The 15,660-nt window shown below is 44.5% G+C and overlaps 1 protein-coding gene and 1 pseudogene across 1 annotated transcript; one reads left to right on the top strand and one right to left on the bottom strand.

The window, feature by feature from the left end:
* The first annotated feature begins 1,121 nt into the window (after positions 1 to 1,121).
* On the top strand, positions 1,122 to 1,956 carry LOC100411118 (parathymosin). Its single transcript, XM_017963991.4, has one exon. It carries the CDS (start codon positions 1,125 to 1,127, stop codon positions 1,431 to 1,433), a length of 309 nt encoding a protein of 102 aa, XP_017819480.4. The 5' UTR covers positions 1,122 to 1,124; the 3' UTR covers positions 1,434 to 1,956.
* An 11,199-nt stretch (positions 1,957 to 13,155) lies between these two features.
* Positions 13,156 to 15,443, bottom strand: LOC144579238 (E3 SUMO-protein ligase KIAA1586-like; annotated as a pseudogene).
* Between the last annotated feature and the right edge of the window lie 217 nt (positions 15,444 to 15,660).

Below are 15,660 nucleotides of genomic sequence, written 5' to 3'. Positions count from 1 at the left end.
GGGGGCCAAAGTGGGAGGATAGCTTGAGACCAAAAGTTTGGGACCAGCCTGGGCAACATAGTGAGACCCCATCTCTAAAGAAAAAAAAAGTAAAATAAAATAAATAGAAAGTGTAGAAATAGGTAACTCATAAGCCATTTTTCATGGTACACACATTTTGGAGGAAAATTGCTGATACATTCCAAACTGTACATGCATGTTTGTGTCTGAGTCCATTTGGATTGGTAGAGGAATTGAAATCAAATATTGAAAACAAATATTCAAAGGGTTCTTACACTCTCTTTGTATTGTTTGAATTTTTGTGACAATTAATTTATGTATTACTTCAACAATTAGTAATAAGCTTAATTTTAATCAAGATTCTCAATATTCAACTTAAGTATTTGTTTGTTTGTTTTGAGATGGAATTTTGCTCTTGTCACCCAGGCTGGAGGGCAATGGCATGATCTCAGCTCACTGCAACCTCTGCCTCCTGGGTTCAAGCTATTCTCCTCCCTCAGCTTCCTGAGTAGCTGGGATTAGAGGTGTGTGCCCGCACACCCCACTAATGTTTGTATTTTTAGTGGAGATGGGGTTTCACCATGTTGGCCAGGCTGGTCTCGAACTCCTGACCTCAGGTGATCCGCCCGCCTCAGCCTCCCAAAGTACTGGGATTACAGGCATGAGCCACCACCCCTGGCCAAGTGTTTTTTTTTTGTTTTGTTTTGTTTTGTTTTGTTTTGTTTTTGCTTTCATTATTATTTATTCTGAATTACTTTGAATCATGCTAGTTCATGGGTCTTAAAAATTTTCTACTCTTTGATTTATTTTTATGTCTTAGTCTTGGGTTGATTGACATTTTAATGTTAATTCTTTTTTGCTATCATTTAGATATTTGTACTTTTCTTTTGAAGTTATAGCTATCCTTTACTTAATGACTAAATTCATTTCTAAAAACCTTGCTGTTAAGTGACAAACCTACATATGAAAACAGTATTTCTCAGAGACCCAGCTTGCCGAGCAGCCGCCACCGCCACCGCGCCAGATTCCGGCCGCTGCCACCCTCCGCCGTCCAGCGCCCCTCTGTCTCGGCCCCGGGACCCCGGCTCCCCGCCAGCCCCGGCCCCGGCCCCGGCCCCGGCACCATGTCGGAAAAAAGCGTGGAGGCAGCGGCCGAGTTGAGCGCCAAGGACCTGAAGGAGAAGAAGGAGAAGGTGGAGAAGAAGGCAAGCCCGAAAGAGCGAAAGAAAGAAGTGGTGGAGGAGAAGGAGAACGGGGCTGAAGAGGAAGAAGAAGAAACTGCTGAGGATGGAGAGGAGGAAGATGAAGGGGAAGAAGAAGATGAGGAAGAAGAAGAAGAGGATGACGAAGGGTCCACGCTGAAGAGAACTGCAGAAGAGGAGGATGAAGCGGATCCCAAGCGGCAGAAGACAGAAAATGGGGCATCGGCGTGAGCCCCTGCCAGTAGGCTGGGGGTGGGAGGTCTCTTTGGGCCTGGTTTTGGGGGTGGGGTCAGACAAGTCCAGCCACTCTTCACCTGGCTCCCTGCTCTGGGCCCTGCACCAGAGCTGCCACCCTCTTCTTTCTCCCCATCCTTCTCATTTCCTCCTCCCAGTCACTGCCCCCTCCACCCGCACTCTACCATTGTTCCACCTCCTGACCTGCTCCATCTGAGCTCCCCAGCTGGCCCCCAGTTGCTCCTCTCTTTGCTCTTTCTCCCTCCCCTCCCAGCCCTGTCCTTCTTCTGGTAGCCTCTCCCACCTAACCTCTGCATCCCACAGCCTCATGGCCTGCACCATTCCTATCCTGCCTGACCCCTGGATCTCCCTCAGGCCCCCTCTTCTCAGACAGAGCCAGGCCTGGGTGGGGCCGGGGTTGGGGCCAAGCCCCACAGCTGCCCCCCTCCCCTCCTTTTTTTGTGTAATTTAATAAAGAAATGGTAGCGCTTCTGTTAAAAAAAAGAAAAAGAAAACAATATTTCTATTAATTTTAATGAGAAAATTATCTCAATCCAAGAGACCTGAATAATTTTAATGGAAAAATATCAACCAAATAAAGAAAACATATTTATGTCAGTAGTGAACAACAATTTTAATGTAAATAAATATTTGGTGCATAGAACTTCGTGTAATGTAGGTATGTTACCCTCCCCAAAAGAAGAACTCAGGACTTGACCATAGGGGAAGGTGCATTTGCATTTTGCATCATTGCCCTCACCAATTTTTCCGTCTTTTGGGAGCTCATCATTACATTGCCCTCAAAATTCACAGAAAATAAACTTATAGCACCCCAAATACCTTTGAAACAAAATTGAGGCTAAACAAGGTAGTTTCCTAGTATGGAAGCATGGATAGAATTAAGATGCTGTCTCTCCCGCCGACCAGGAGGTGGCACTGTCCCACACAGACCAGAGGCAGCTGCTTCCACGTGAAGCCTCCCGCTGGGAACTGCGTGGGGAGATTTTGGGGTGTGTCTTTGCTGGAAACTCTAAGGTCGAGTATTGGGCCGGGCGCGGTGGCTCAAGCCTGCAATCCCAGCACTTTGGGAGGCCGAGGCGGGTGGATCACGAGGTCAAGAGACCGAAACCATCCCGGTCAACATGGTGAAACCCGTCTCTACTAAAAATACAAAAAGTTCGCTGGGCATGGTGGCGCGTGCCTGTAGTCCCAGCTACTCAGGAGGCTGAGGCAGGAGAATTGCCTGGATCCAGGAGGCGGAGGTTGCGGTGAGCCGAGATTGTGCCATTGCACTCCAGCCTGGGTAACAAGAGCGAAACTCCGTCTCAAAAAAAAAAAAAAAAAATCAAGTATTACTTCTTACGGTGTACTTACTTAGTGGTGTGTTTTTGGGCAGTCACTATACTGTAAAAAGGGAGTCATTACAAAAAGTGGTGTAACTTTAGTTATTAACTGAATGGTGCTATGTACAGGTAAGTCCATAGCCCTGTATTTTATTTTATTATTAATTTTTGAGATGGAGTCCCACTCTGTCACTCAGTGGCGCCATCTCTGCTCACTGCAACCTCCACCTCCAGGGTTCAAGCAATCCTTCTGCCTCAGCCTCCCATGTAGGTGGCATTACAGGCACCCACCATCACACCCAGCTAATATTTGTATTTTTAGTAGAGATGGGGGGGGGGTCTCACCATGTTGGCCAGGCTGGTCTTGAACTCCTGACCTCAAATGATCTGCCTGCTTCCACCTCCCAAAGTGCTGGGATTACAGGCGTGAACCACCATGCCTGGCCAATAGCCCTGTTTTAAAAGTACATCGTTTATTCTTTCTACTTCTTAGGTTGGACAAGTGTTTATTAGATTATTTTTAAAAACACAAAAGAAATAAAAGCAGACTATGTATAGAATGATGATGAGACTGTATCATGAAAAAAATTTTGATCCATCTAAGTCTGAACTCTTGAGGTACAAAAATTAGAAAGAAGGAATTGGTAAAATTAAAAATTAATTCAAACCTGATGTGAGTAAAACAGGAAATAATAACAAGGCAAAAAATGATTGAAAGGATATGAACAGACACTTTACGAAAGAAGACATATATGAGGCCAACAATCATATGAAAAAATGCTCATCGTCACTGGTCATCAGAGAGATGCAAATCAAAACCACATTGAGATACCATCTCACGCCAGTTAGAATGGCGATCATTAAAAAATCTGGAGACAACAGATGCTGGAGAGGATGTGGAGAAAAAGGAACACTTTTACACTGTTGGTGGGAGTGTAAATTAGTTCAACCATTGTGGAAGACAGTGTGGCGATTCCTCAAGGCCTTAGAAATAGAAATTCCATTTGACCCAGCAATCCCATTACTGGGTATATATCCAAAAGACTATAAATCGTTCTACTATAAGGACACATGTACACGAATGTTCATTGCAGCACTGTTTACAATAGCAAAGACCTGGAATCAACCCAAATGCCCATTGATAATAGACTGGATTGGAAAAATGTGGCACATATACACCATGGAATATTATGCAGCAATCAGAAATGATGAGTTTGTGTCGTTTGTAGGTACATGGATGAATCTGGAGAACATCATCCTCAGCAAACTGACACAAGAACAGAAAATGAAACACCGCATATTCTCACTCACAGGCAGGTGATGAAAAATGAGAACACATGGACACAGAAAGGGGAGTACTAAACACTGGGGTCTATTGGGGGGAAAAGGGGAGGGCCAGTGGGAGGGGTGGTGGGGAGGGATAGCCTGGGGAGAAATGCCAAATGTGGGTGAAGGGGAGAAGCAAAGCAAAGCACACTGCCATGTGCGTACCTACGCAACTGTCTTGCATGCTCTGCTCATGTACCCCAAAACCTAAAATCCAATAAAAAATTAAAAATAAATAAATAAAAATAAAAAAATGATTGAAAGGATTAATCCCAAACTGCTTCTTTCAGGATAAACTATATGCACCCTTCAGGAGCCTGCGTAAAGATAAAGTAAAAGGTTAAAAAGAGATGCATTTAGAAATCAGAAAGGAAATGTAATCAGAAGTTGTCTGCAGGCTACTGCATGCCACTCTAGTCAAAATACTTCCTGCTGAACTTCTAAGGATCATATTCAACACAGATGTAGAAAACACGAGTGTCTTAGTTACTGTGGAAAAGTTTGGAAAGGTGATCAAAATGCTTTTTTTTTTTTTTGAGATGGAGTCTCACTCTGTCACCCAGGCTGGAGCACAATGGCATGATCTCGGCTCACTGCAACCTCTGTCTCCCAGGTTCAAGCGATTCTCCTGCCTCAGCCTCCTGAGTAGCTGGGATTACAGGCACGCATCGCCACACCTGGTTAATTTTTCATATTTTTGGTGGAGATGGGGCTTCACCATGTTGGTCTCAGACTCCTAACCTCAAGTGATCAACCCGCCTCAGCCTCCCAAAGTGTTAGAATTACAGGCATGAGCCGCCACTCCCAGCCGGGAGGAGATTTTAAAGGTCAGCAGAGTCAGGAGGGGTAAGACAGATTGAGCCACACAAGGAAATTTTGTTGTTGTTTTTAGATAGTGGAAGGGGACCAGAGAAACCTGTGTCCAGAAAATTAATTTTTTTCTTACATCTTGGGTAGAGTTTCTCGGCTTTTAAAGTCAGAGGTCCTCAATTTAAGGTCTCTCAATAGGATGGGAGTAGTAGTTAGACTGAGGGCAATGGTGATAGCCAGGACAAGGTCACCAAAAGATTCTGAGATGACAGGCCAAGCCAGCTGTTCTGCAGGCAAGAGCCAAGAGAGATCTGGGGTGTTCCTTCACCACCGTCGTGGCTTTCATGTTTTTCATGGCTGTGATGTAGGTATAGCCAGTCCCTGCAGTCCTTGCTTGGTCTGATACACACCACAGTTTATCCGTTTATTCCTAAGCAGCACAGGTTTTTTTTGTTTTTGATTTTGTTTTTTGGTGCAACTTGTGCCACCTAAACATTTTCCACTCCCTCACATAGTAGGCCATGCCAGGACTACTTGGGAGTCATCACTTCACACTCATGATCAGTATCATCAACGTCTATAACTGCTCAGATCCAGGAAGCTTAGCTGGACAGTAGAAGAAGCATCAGCTTAGAGTTTCCCACCCCTTGACTTTTAGCTACTTGCTAATTCCAGTAGTTTGGTTTCCCCAGGGGTAAGCATGGGAGGAAAAGGAGAAATAAGAAGAGTACATTGCGTGGTTTGAGTCTATTACAGCCAGTCTGGGCCTCCTCCCTGACTCTTCAAACTCACACAGGTTCTATTTAAAAAGGAAGTTTCGGCCAGGCACGGTGGCTCACGTCTGTAATCCCAGCACTTTGGGAGGCTGAGGTGGGCGGATCACGAGGTCAAGAGATCGAGACCATGGTGAAATCCCGTCTCTACTAAAAAATACAAAAATTAGCTGGGTGTGGTGGTGCGTGCCTGTGGTCACAGCTACTTGGGAGGCTGAAGCAGGAGAACTGCTTGAACCCGGGAGCTGGAGGTTGCAGTGAGCCAAGATTGCACCACTGCACTCTAGCCTGGTGCCTGGCAACAGAGCAAGACTCTGTCTCAAAAAAAAAAAAAAAAAAAAAAAAAAGTTCCCTTTTGGGGAATTGGCACATTTAGAATCCATATTGTCTGTTTTAAGTGTGTACTCAATTGAGAATTGAGCTTTGGCTGTCTGTGTACCTTTTTTAGCTTCTCCTCTAAGCATCCATCTCTCTCTCTCTCTCTCTCTCTCTCTTTTTTTTTTTTTTTGAAGCAGAGTCCCATTCTGTCACTCAAGCTGGAGTGCAGTGGTTCAATCATGGCTCACTGTAACCTCAGCCTCCTGGGCCCAGGTGATCCTCTCACCTCAGCCTCCCAAGTAGCTGAGACCACAGGCACATAGCACCACGCCTGGCTAATTTTTTTTTTTTTTTTAATGTAGAGACAGAGTTTCACCATGTTGCCCAGGCTGGTCTCAAGTGATCCACCCACCTCAGCCTCCCAAATTATTAGGATTAGACATGAGCAACCGCACCTGGCCTCATTCCAACCTCTAATGGCATCTATTGCCTGTGGGTGATGAGGGTCCCAAGATGTCCTGGGAATGTCCAAGGTGGTTGGCCAGTGTTGGATACTCTTGACTACAAATACAGCATCATTTGATAAGACACATTCAGGGAATCTCAGCATGTAACACAGGTCATCTGCGAGTCCCTCAATTTATGTTACATATAGCTCATATCTGTGGTAAGGACCTACATTACCATGCCATGCCCAGAAAGATGCCTACTGTAGGCAGTGCCTAATTGTATCCCCAAGAGGAGCACTTAGGAGATTATATAGCCTATTTGTCAGGGCTGGCCAGAACCTGGTGTCCTGGGTTCATATGTGCCCTAGAGTTTTCTTTGCCCCTTGACTGACAGGCTCATTTGCCAGACTTTGGTGGCTTTCTGTGCAGGAGCCATTTATCTTTGCTTTGGGTCCTAGTCCTGCATTGTAGACGGAATGCTGTGGCCACTGTGATGGTGTTTTCACTTGTCCTTACCTGGAAGGCACAAGTCTGATCAGGTTTTGAATTCTCCTCATGCTTGTTTTTGTGGACGTTCACATCCATAAAACAGAGGGCAGTAGTGCACTTGAGGTCAAGAGTTCGAGACCAGCCTGGCCAACATGGCAAAACTCAGTCTCTACTAAAAATTAAAAAAAAAAAAAAATTATCCAGGCATGGTGGCGCATACCTGTAATCCCAGTTACTTGGGAAGCTGAGGCAGGAGAATCACTTGAACCCAGGAGGTGCAGGCTTCAGTAAGCCGAGATCATGCCCCTGTACTCCAGCCTGGGCAACAGAGGAAGACTTCATCTCAAAAAAAAGAGAGAGAAATCTGATACCACAATGTTCACTGCTCTAGGGATTGGGACTTGATCATTTAGTCCAGCTTCCAGGCACAGGCCCGCACCACCAGCCCATTGGCTACAATCTCTAAACCAATGAAAAAGCAGCAAGGAACATTTTGGAGGAGTTTTTCATGGAAACCACCACTGTCCCCAGCTCTGTCCACTGGGTAGTACCTTTTTTTTTTGTGCAAAGTTTTAAACAGCTTTTGTTTTCCCCTGTGACTGCACAGCTGCAGGGGAAAAGAACATTCCACCAGCTTGTACCTTAGTGGGCTCCATCTATGAACCAGACCCGGGTGTCCTCAGGGACTTGGTGTATCAGTGCCTCCATGAAGGTGGAGGTCCTGGCACAAAATGTTCCTCTGGGATCAAGGGATGTCTGACCATCTTGTAACACAGCTATTTGACTCCTTTATGCCTGGTGACCCTATTCAACATAGTAGCCAGTCACTGGCACTTGTAGCTGAAAAGGATCATTAGAGCTAACTGGTCTGAGCAGAGTGCAGTCTGTACAGTCTGCTGGACACTGTTCTTAAGCACTCCAGCCCTGAGCTCTTTTCCTCAGTGCAGTGGTCTCTGCTTCACCCACACCACATGGCTGGGCTCAGGATGCCCAGTGGGTGCTAGATGTGCTCTCATCCAACTAATGCTGTTCTTATTGTAGCATTTTTCCAATGGCAACATCATTTGCCATTATGGACAGAAGTACTACGTATCCTTAGAACAGGCTGTGTGTCCCCACACTGGGAAGGGTGCATGACCTTGAGTAAGACTATTCCAGTGGGCCAAGGCCATTCTTGGAAGAGGTTTCACCAGTGAATCATTAGCAGTTCATACTCTAGCAGCTCATGGAATGGTGGCCTAGGTCCTGATGGGAAATTCTGAGAGGCATCCACAGGTTCACTACATGTTGTAAAGTCTTAGGTGTGGAGCCCACACTGCCGCCATAATCAAGGCCGCGGCAGGTCTTTCCACCGTTCTGTGAAGCTGCCTGCTGCTAGGAGATGTGGCATGTGGTGAGCAGGAAACTCCACAGCTGTGGCCCATTGCCTAACACCTTTTATCATGAAAACATGTCCCATGGCCAAATAATTAGTATGTAAGACATCATTGCAATGGAGTAAGCATATGTAAATCTACAAGTAGTGGTGCTGGCAGAAATGCTATGGGTAGGATAGGGAAACCCACGAATATGTTTGTGTTAGTCCACCTTCATTCCCCACCACCATTTGCCTCCTGCATTGACCAAATAGGTGAAGTAATAGTGGTGTTATGGAAAGCACTAGCCCTGCACCTTTCAAATCTTTATGGAACTAATCTCTGCAATGTCCTCGGGCACAGAATTGTTTTAGGTTATTATCTTGGTTGTAGCTGGCCTTTTCAAGGACTCTAGCTGGTCATTCCCACCATGACAGACCACATTCCTTGAATAAGGACAGCAAGGCTGGCAAAATAGCCACACAGTGTGCCTGGAATCCCACCTGACCCACTGTGAGGTGGACTCTGGCCAAGACCTATCTATCCCCTGACCCTCCTTAAGCCTTTTTCCAATTGACCATAGAGATTCTGGGGATTAGGCTCAGATAAGTACCAGTATCTACAAATGTGGCTTCCAGCAAAATGAGCGCAGACTGAGATTACAGAACCCCATTCCTGGCCCTCTCTGTTGCTAAGTGTCTATCAGGCAGGATCCTCCCTAAGCCTGCTTATTCATCTGTAAGTTGGAGCCAAAAATGTTCTTTGGATTGTGTGACATTTGTGCTGATGTGATAAGATTACGCACATCAAATGCTTTACACATTGCCTAATGATCATAAGTGCCATTGACCTTTTCTTCTGAAAAGTGTAAAGAGGAAGAGAAATTATCTAATATGATTTAGCAGTATTTTAATAACTCATATTTTATGCACTTTTAATTTCATTTATTTCCAGAAATTTTTCCTTTTCTTTTCTTTTCTTTTTTTTTTTTTTTTTTGCGCTGGAGTTTCTCTGTTGTTACCCAGACTGGAGTGCAATGGCATGATCTCAGCTCACCGCAACCTCCGCCTTCTGGGTTCAAGCAATTCTCCTGCCTCAGCCTCCCAAGTAGCTGGGACTACAGGCGCACACCCCCATGCCCAGCTAATTTTTGTATTTAGTAGAGATGGGGTTTCACCATGCTGACCAGGATGGTCTCGGTCTCTTGACCTCGTGATCCACCCACCTCGGCCTCCCAAAGTGCTGGGATTATAGGCATGAGCCACCGTGTGCCCGGCCGACATCCAGGGTTTTATCCTGCTTATCTTGAGCTGGCTTCTGGATGTCCTGGAGGAGAGCGTGGCCACCACACTGGTTTTGCATCTTCAGGAGATGCTCGTACTTCTCCTTGGCCAATTCACGGAAGAAGTGGCTCATGCCTTCCAGAGCCACATCATTACAGTCGAAATAGAAGCTCAGAGAGAGGCAGGTGTAGGAGGCCAGCAGGTGCAAATTGACCAGGTGGTTGACGGCCGCCTCATGTTGGTGGAATAATTCTGACGAATCTGGAAGTTCGTGGTTGGTTGGCAAGAAGGAGCTAACCACAAAAACGGTATTGGCAGTTCCCATAAGCAGGAGATGGCCGAGAAGATGGTCCCAGAGGTTGCAAGTGGAGAGGAAACCAGACGGTTGTCGGAGGCTGAAAGAGTCCCCAATCTGTTCCGTTCAAACACTGTTGAAGCAAGTTCGGATGGATCTGTGGGACTGCCAATTGCCCCTGGCTATTTCTTTAAACATTTTTGTAGAGATGGGGTCTCTCACTATGTTGCCTAGGCTCAAATTTTGTCATCTTTTAAATAACAGGATTCAGGGATAGGAATTTAGGACTAAGTCAATCTTCTATGAATATTCTTACATGACAAATTGAATAAGAAGGGCCAGACTCAAATGACTAGATTCTTATTTTCAAATAATGGGGCTGTAAGATTTACCTGTTGCTTCTTCTTTTTTTTTTTTTTTGAGACGGAGTTTCACTGTTGTTACCCACACTGGAGTGCAATGGCATGATCTTGGCTCACCGCAACCTCCACCTTCTGGGTTCAAGCAATTCTCCTGCCTCAGCCTCCGGTACCTGTTGCTTCTTAACATATAATTTGTACATCTGTCTAGGATTTAACTTGGAAAATATTGTTCAAAACTTGGTGCAATAATATAAGACGTGTGCTTATGACCACAGCTGGTAGGCATGGGAGATGGTAAGGCATTTCCTTAGAGCAGAGGTTCATAAGCTTTATCATGCATCAGAGCTACCCAGAAGGCTTTTTAAAACAGATTGCTCAGCTGGGTGCAGTAGGGTACACCTCTAGTCCTAGCTACTTGGGAGGCTGAGGCAGAAGGACCTTTTGAGTCCCAGAGTTTGAGGCTGCAGGGCGCTATGATTGTGCCTGTAAATGGTCACTGCACTCCAGCCTGGGTGGCATAGAAAGACCCTGTCTCTAAAACAATAACAACAAAAACAAAAACCACACAGATTGCTGGACCCCAACCTAGAGTTTCTGATCCAGTAGTATTGGGGTGGGGCCTGAGAATTTGCATTTCTGACAAGTCCCCAGATGATATTGATCTTTATTCTCCTGGCCCATAGACCACTTAATTAAGGCCAGCAAAGCAGTCATCGACAGTGACCCAGGATATAAGCTGAAGATGATGAGCAGCCTTGAGGCAGTGAGGGAGGCCTGCCCTCCAACACCAGGAAGCCAAGTGAAGGGGTGACTCACCAGGGCAGGGCCCCTGTGTGTGAGAAACCAGAACTGAGATCTGCACCAGCTGTGCGTTCCCAAGTTTCTCGGGGTGTGGAGAGGCAGCCCAGGGGAAAGGCACTCGGGACCACGCCCCAACTCACCTACCTTGTGTAAGTTTTTCCCACTGCACATATCAACATCTAACATGTCATGTATTTGATTTACCTCATTTATTCTCTGACTCCCTGTCTCCTGTAAGAATGTACGTTCTCTAGAGCAAGGATTTTTATATGTTTTATAGAAGAACTTTGCCTGAATCATAGCAGGTGCTGAAATACTGACTGAATGCACACCTATACATACACATATAATTGTGTGTTCATGGTATTGTTTGTAGAAGGAGCCACAAGAAAATGGTGGCAGACTGTCTCTGGGCAAAGAGAAATGAGTGGGGGTGATTATAACTTTTTATTGACTCTACAGCCCTTTAAATTTTTCTTTCTTTTCTTTTTTTTTGATGAAATCTTGCTGTGTTGCCCAGGCTGGAGTACAGTGGCATGATCTCAGCTCATTGTAACCTCCACCTCGTGGGTTCAAGCAATTCTCCTGTCTCAGCCTCCTGTGTAGCTGGGATTACGGGTGTGCATCACCATGCCTGGCTAATTTTTGTAATTTTAGCGGGGACGGAGGTTTCACCATATTGGCCAGGATGGTCTCAAACTCTTGACCTCGTGATCCACTTGCCTTGGCCTCCCAAAGTGCTGAGGTTACAGGTGTGAGCCACTGCACCCTGCCAAATTGTTCCTATGTATTTTATCTAGCTAATCAAAAATAGATCTCTATTGTTGATTAGAAAATATAAGTGGGAAGAGAAATAGGTATAATAGGAAAAAAAAAAAAACCATTTTTCTTCAAATCTGGCAAGATCATCGTGTAAGGCTAAGTGAGGATACCTGAAATAGGTTTGAAGAAAAGTTCATCTTTGATGGTGCATTCAGCTCAGTCCCACTCAGCCCTATCCCAGCCCCAAACTGGTCCTGGCCCTATCCCAGGACAACCCTAGGGGGCCCCAGAGTTCCCTCCTAGAAACCAGAATTTCCCAACCCTTCCTGCTGTCCACCTTACCCCATGGACATGTGTCCATGTGTCATGTAACAACAGCTAATAGTAAGTGGGGCAGAAACACCCCTGTGGCTGCTTCAGGAAGGACAGAATATCTCTAAGCTTAGTGAGCTCAAGGTGGAACGAGAATCCATGTGTTCAAAGGAGAGGCAGAAGGAAATACAGAGACAAAAGGGGGATTTGTGCTCATCTCAGCAAGAACCTGGCTTGGGGCTGAGGAACTGGAGGAGCCATGCCCCTGGGAGCCTAGAAGATTCCCAGGCCGGAGCACCAGCTTGGAATTGGGAGAGCCAGGCAGAACCCCGAGTAGACACTGGGGGTTAGTGCCTGTTAGGGGAAGTTGAGGAAGAAAAACAATAAAGTTGCCCTCCCAAACAAGATGGGAGCAAGTAACCACTGGCCTAGTTATTTATTCAATATATATTTATTGAGCACATCGTTGTGCCAGGTCTTATGTCAGAAAAGGGATTTGGGGGTTGGGCATGGTGGTTCATGCCTATTATCCCAGCACTTTGGGAGGCCAATGCAGGCAGATTACCTGAGGTCAGGAGTTCAAGACAAGCCTGGCCAGCATGGTAAAACCCCGTCTCTACTAGAAATACAAAAATTAGCTGGGCATGGTGGCTGGTGCATGTAGTCCCAGCTACCAGGGAGGCTGAGGCAGGAGAATCACTTGAACCCAGGAGGAAGAGGTTGCAGTGAGCTGAGATCGCACCACTGCACTCCAGCCTGGGCAACAGAGCAAGATTCTGTCTCAAAAAAAAAGAGAAAGGGATTTTTTAAAAATCTTATTTAATTTTTTTTAAATTTATTTTTATTAATTTTTCTATTGCATTTTAGGTTTTGGAGTACATGTGAAGAACACGCAAGATAGTTGCATAGGTACACATGTGGCAGTGTGATTTGCTGCCTTCCTCCCAATCACCTATATCTGGCATTTCTCCCCATGCTATCTCTCCCCAACTCCCCACCCCCCCCACTGTCCCTCCCCTATCCCCCCCAACAGACCACAGTGTGTAGTGCTCCCCTCCCTGTGTCCATGTATTCTCATTGTTCAACACCCGCCTATGAGTGAGAACATGTGGTATTTCATTTTCTATTCTTGTGTCAGTTTGCTGAGAATGATGTTCTCCAGGTTCATCAATGTCCCTACAAAGGACATGAACTCATCATTTTTGATGGCTGCATAATATTCCATGGTGTATATGTGCCACATTTTCCCTGTCATCCACAGTGAAATTATTTTTTCATAAGGCCATGTAGAAGATTCTAGCAAATCAAGGTAATTAAAAATACTTTCATCATGGTTTCGTTCAGATAAAAGGTGTAGATTCATGTGCTGAATTATATTATCTAGTAAGATATTCCTAGGCAGAGCATTAAATTTATTGTTTTTATTAAATGGAATATCTTTAAACTTATCTGACTTGATTAAATTTTCAATTTGAGATTCATACTTTCCAGTTCGAACTTTTAAGTTTTCCAAAGCTCTTATGGTACATTTGATCAATTTTTGTGCTTTCTGAATATTAGTTGATCTTGACTGTAATGTAGTAGAAAGTACTGAAAATTCTTCAAGGATGTCAATCTCATTAAACCAAGGTCTTCTAAGAAATTAATGTTAGCTAATCTCTTTGCCAAACCAGAGTAAGAATGAGAAAAATGCACATATAATACAGGATATGCATGACATACAGCAGTAGCGGCTTGTAAACTACATGCTGCCCATTTTGGTCCCATAACCCTACCAATTTTAATAATTTCAGTTTCAAGTTCTTTAGCTATAGTTCCTAGAAGCTTGGTTTGATTTTTATTAGGTTGATGATAAATAGAATAAATTTTATCAAGAAATATTTTTAAATGATTAATTTATTTCAGATATAGAATCATCAAGTGACAATTGCAGTTGATGATTTAAACAGTTCCAAATGATGATTTCGAAAATTTTCTAGTTACTCCAGACTTTCTTCTCAGAATTGTATTAGCACCATCGGAACAAAATGCAATTGGATTTGTTTTCAAATAATCATTTGTAAAACCACAATCATTTAAAGTAGTCAATAATGTATTGAAAATAGACTCTGCTGTAGTTGACACCAATTCTTTTAAAGCAACAAATAACATAACCGGTGCAGAAGCTGACTGAATTTGCACTGGAGATAAATCACTAGGATGCTTTTCTTTGAAACTGTAGATGTCTCGTCAATTATGATATAGATTTTGGCATTCTCTTCGATAATATTCTTAAATATCTTCATTTTCATTTATTTTGCAATATGTTCTGCTATTGTTGCACTGTAACATGCATTTAAACAATTTACCTCTCCATTTTTTTTCCTGTAATTCCATTGGCCCCTCAATATTAGATAAAGGTCTATTATGTTTTACTAAACTGGAAACAGTATTGAAAACTTTTACAGTAGCATAAATGTTTTTATTATTTTGTTTATGTGCTAAATTAGAAATTGAATCATTAGCTGATTCCTTTAACAAGTCCTGAATTTTACCAGGAGCTTTAGAAACATCATGTTCCTTAATTTCTTTTTCGTAGAGAAGCTTGTTTAGTAGTTTTATTACTGCCATTAGGGGTTACTAAATATGCAATCCATTCATTGGACACATGAACATGCTTTTCTGCTTTCGATCCTAAATGCCTAACTGTTGAACAATCCTTACATCCTAATTTACCTTCTTTTATTTCAAGCCATTTGTACTGTTCTGTAAACATAAATGCTTGCTTTTCATTCCAACAATCTGGAAGCACAAGATTATCTATTTCATCCTTTGATGAACATGATGGTTTTTCTTCAATGATTGGCTGTTCAATATACTCGAAATGTGGTTCCTTTGCCTTAGAAAATCCGCAATGATTTTTGCTCACTTCATTACTTTCTGTGTCTGTTTTCACCTTCTCCACTTTTAAAAAATGCAAAAAAAATTACCCTGTCGTTTTGGCATTTTAGGAAACAGAATCTGTAGTCCCAGCTACTCGGGAGGCTGAGGCAGAGGAATCACCTGAATATCGGGAGGTGGAGGCCGCAGTGAGCGGAGATCACACCACTGCAGTCCAGCCTGGGAGACACAGCGAGACTCCACATCACTATGACAGGCTTTTCATCATCACCACAGACCAGATCAATGTATTCAAGAACAGGTCTCGATAGTCCTTCATTGACAAACTGAATGTCGTCCTCATTTTCATCGGTTATTGACTCAGATGCCTCAGGGCCAGCTGGAGGGGCAGATTCTATTATCTCCGACCCCGGGTCTCCCATTTCTCCGACGGCCGCGCTGACAGCACCACCGCTCCTGCGGTCCCTGCCACCGCCGCTGTTCCTGCCGCCGCGGCCGCCACGACTCCCCTTCCGGCCCTGCACTGCCTCGCGCTACCGGGGCCCGCCCCTGAGTGAGCGCCCTCGCCACCGGCGTTAAGAGAAAACCGCTTCATAGGAGGAACGGCCCTCTCTGGCTCGCTATCCTCCGAAGCCTCTTTCTCCCATTCGAGAAAGGGATTTTTAT

The sequence above is a fragment of the Callithrix jacchus genome, chromosome 14, assembly GCF_049354715.1.
Source record: "Callithrix jacchus isolate 240 chromosome 14, calJac240_pri, whole genome shotgun sequence".
NCBI lineage: Eukaryota > Metazoa > Chordata > Mammalia > Primates > Cebidae > Callithrix > Callithrix jacchus.
Note: the sequence above shows the minus strand (reverse complement) of the source record. Positions and strands in the feature narration are given on the sequence as shown.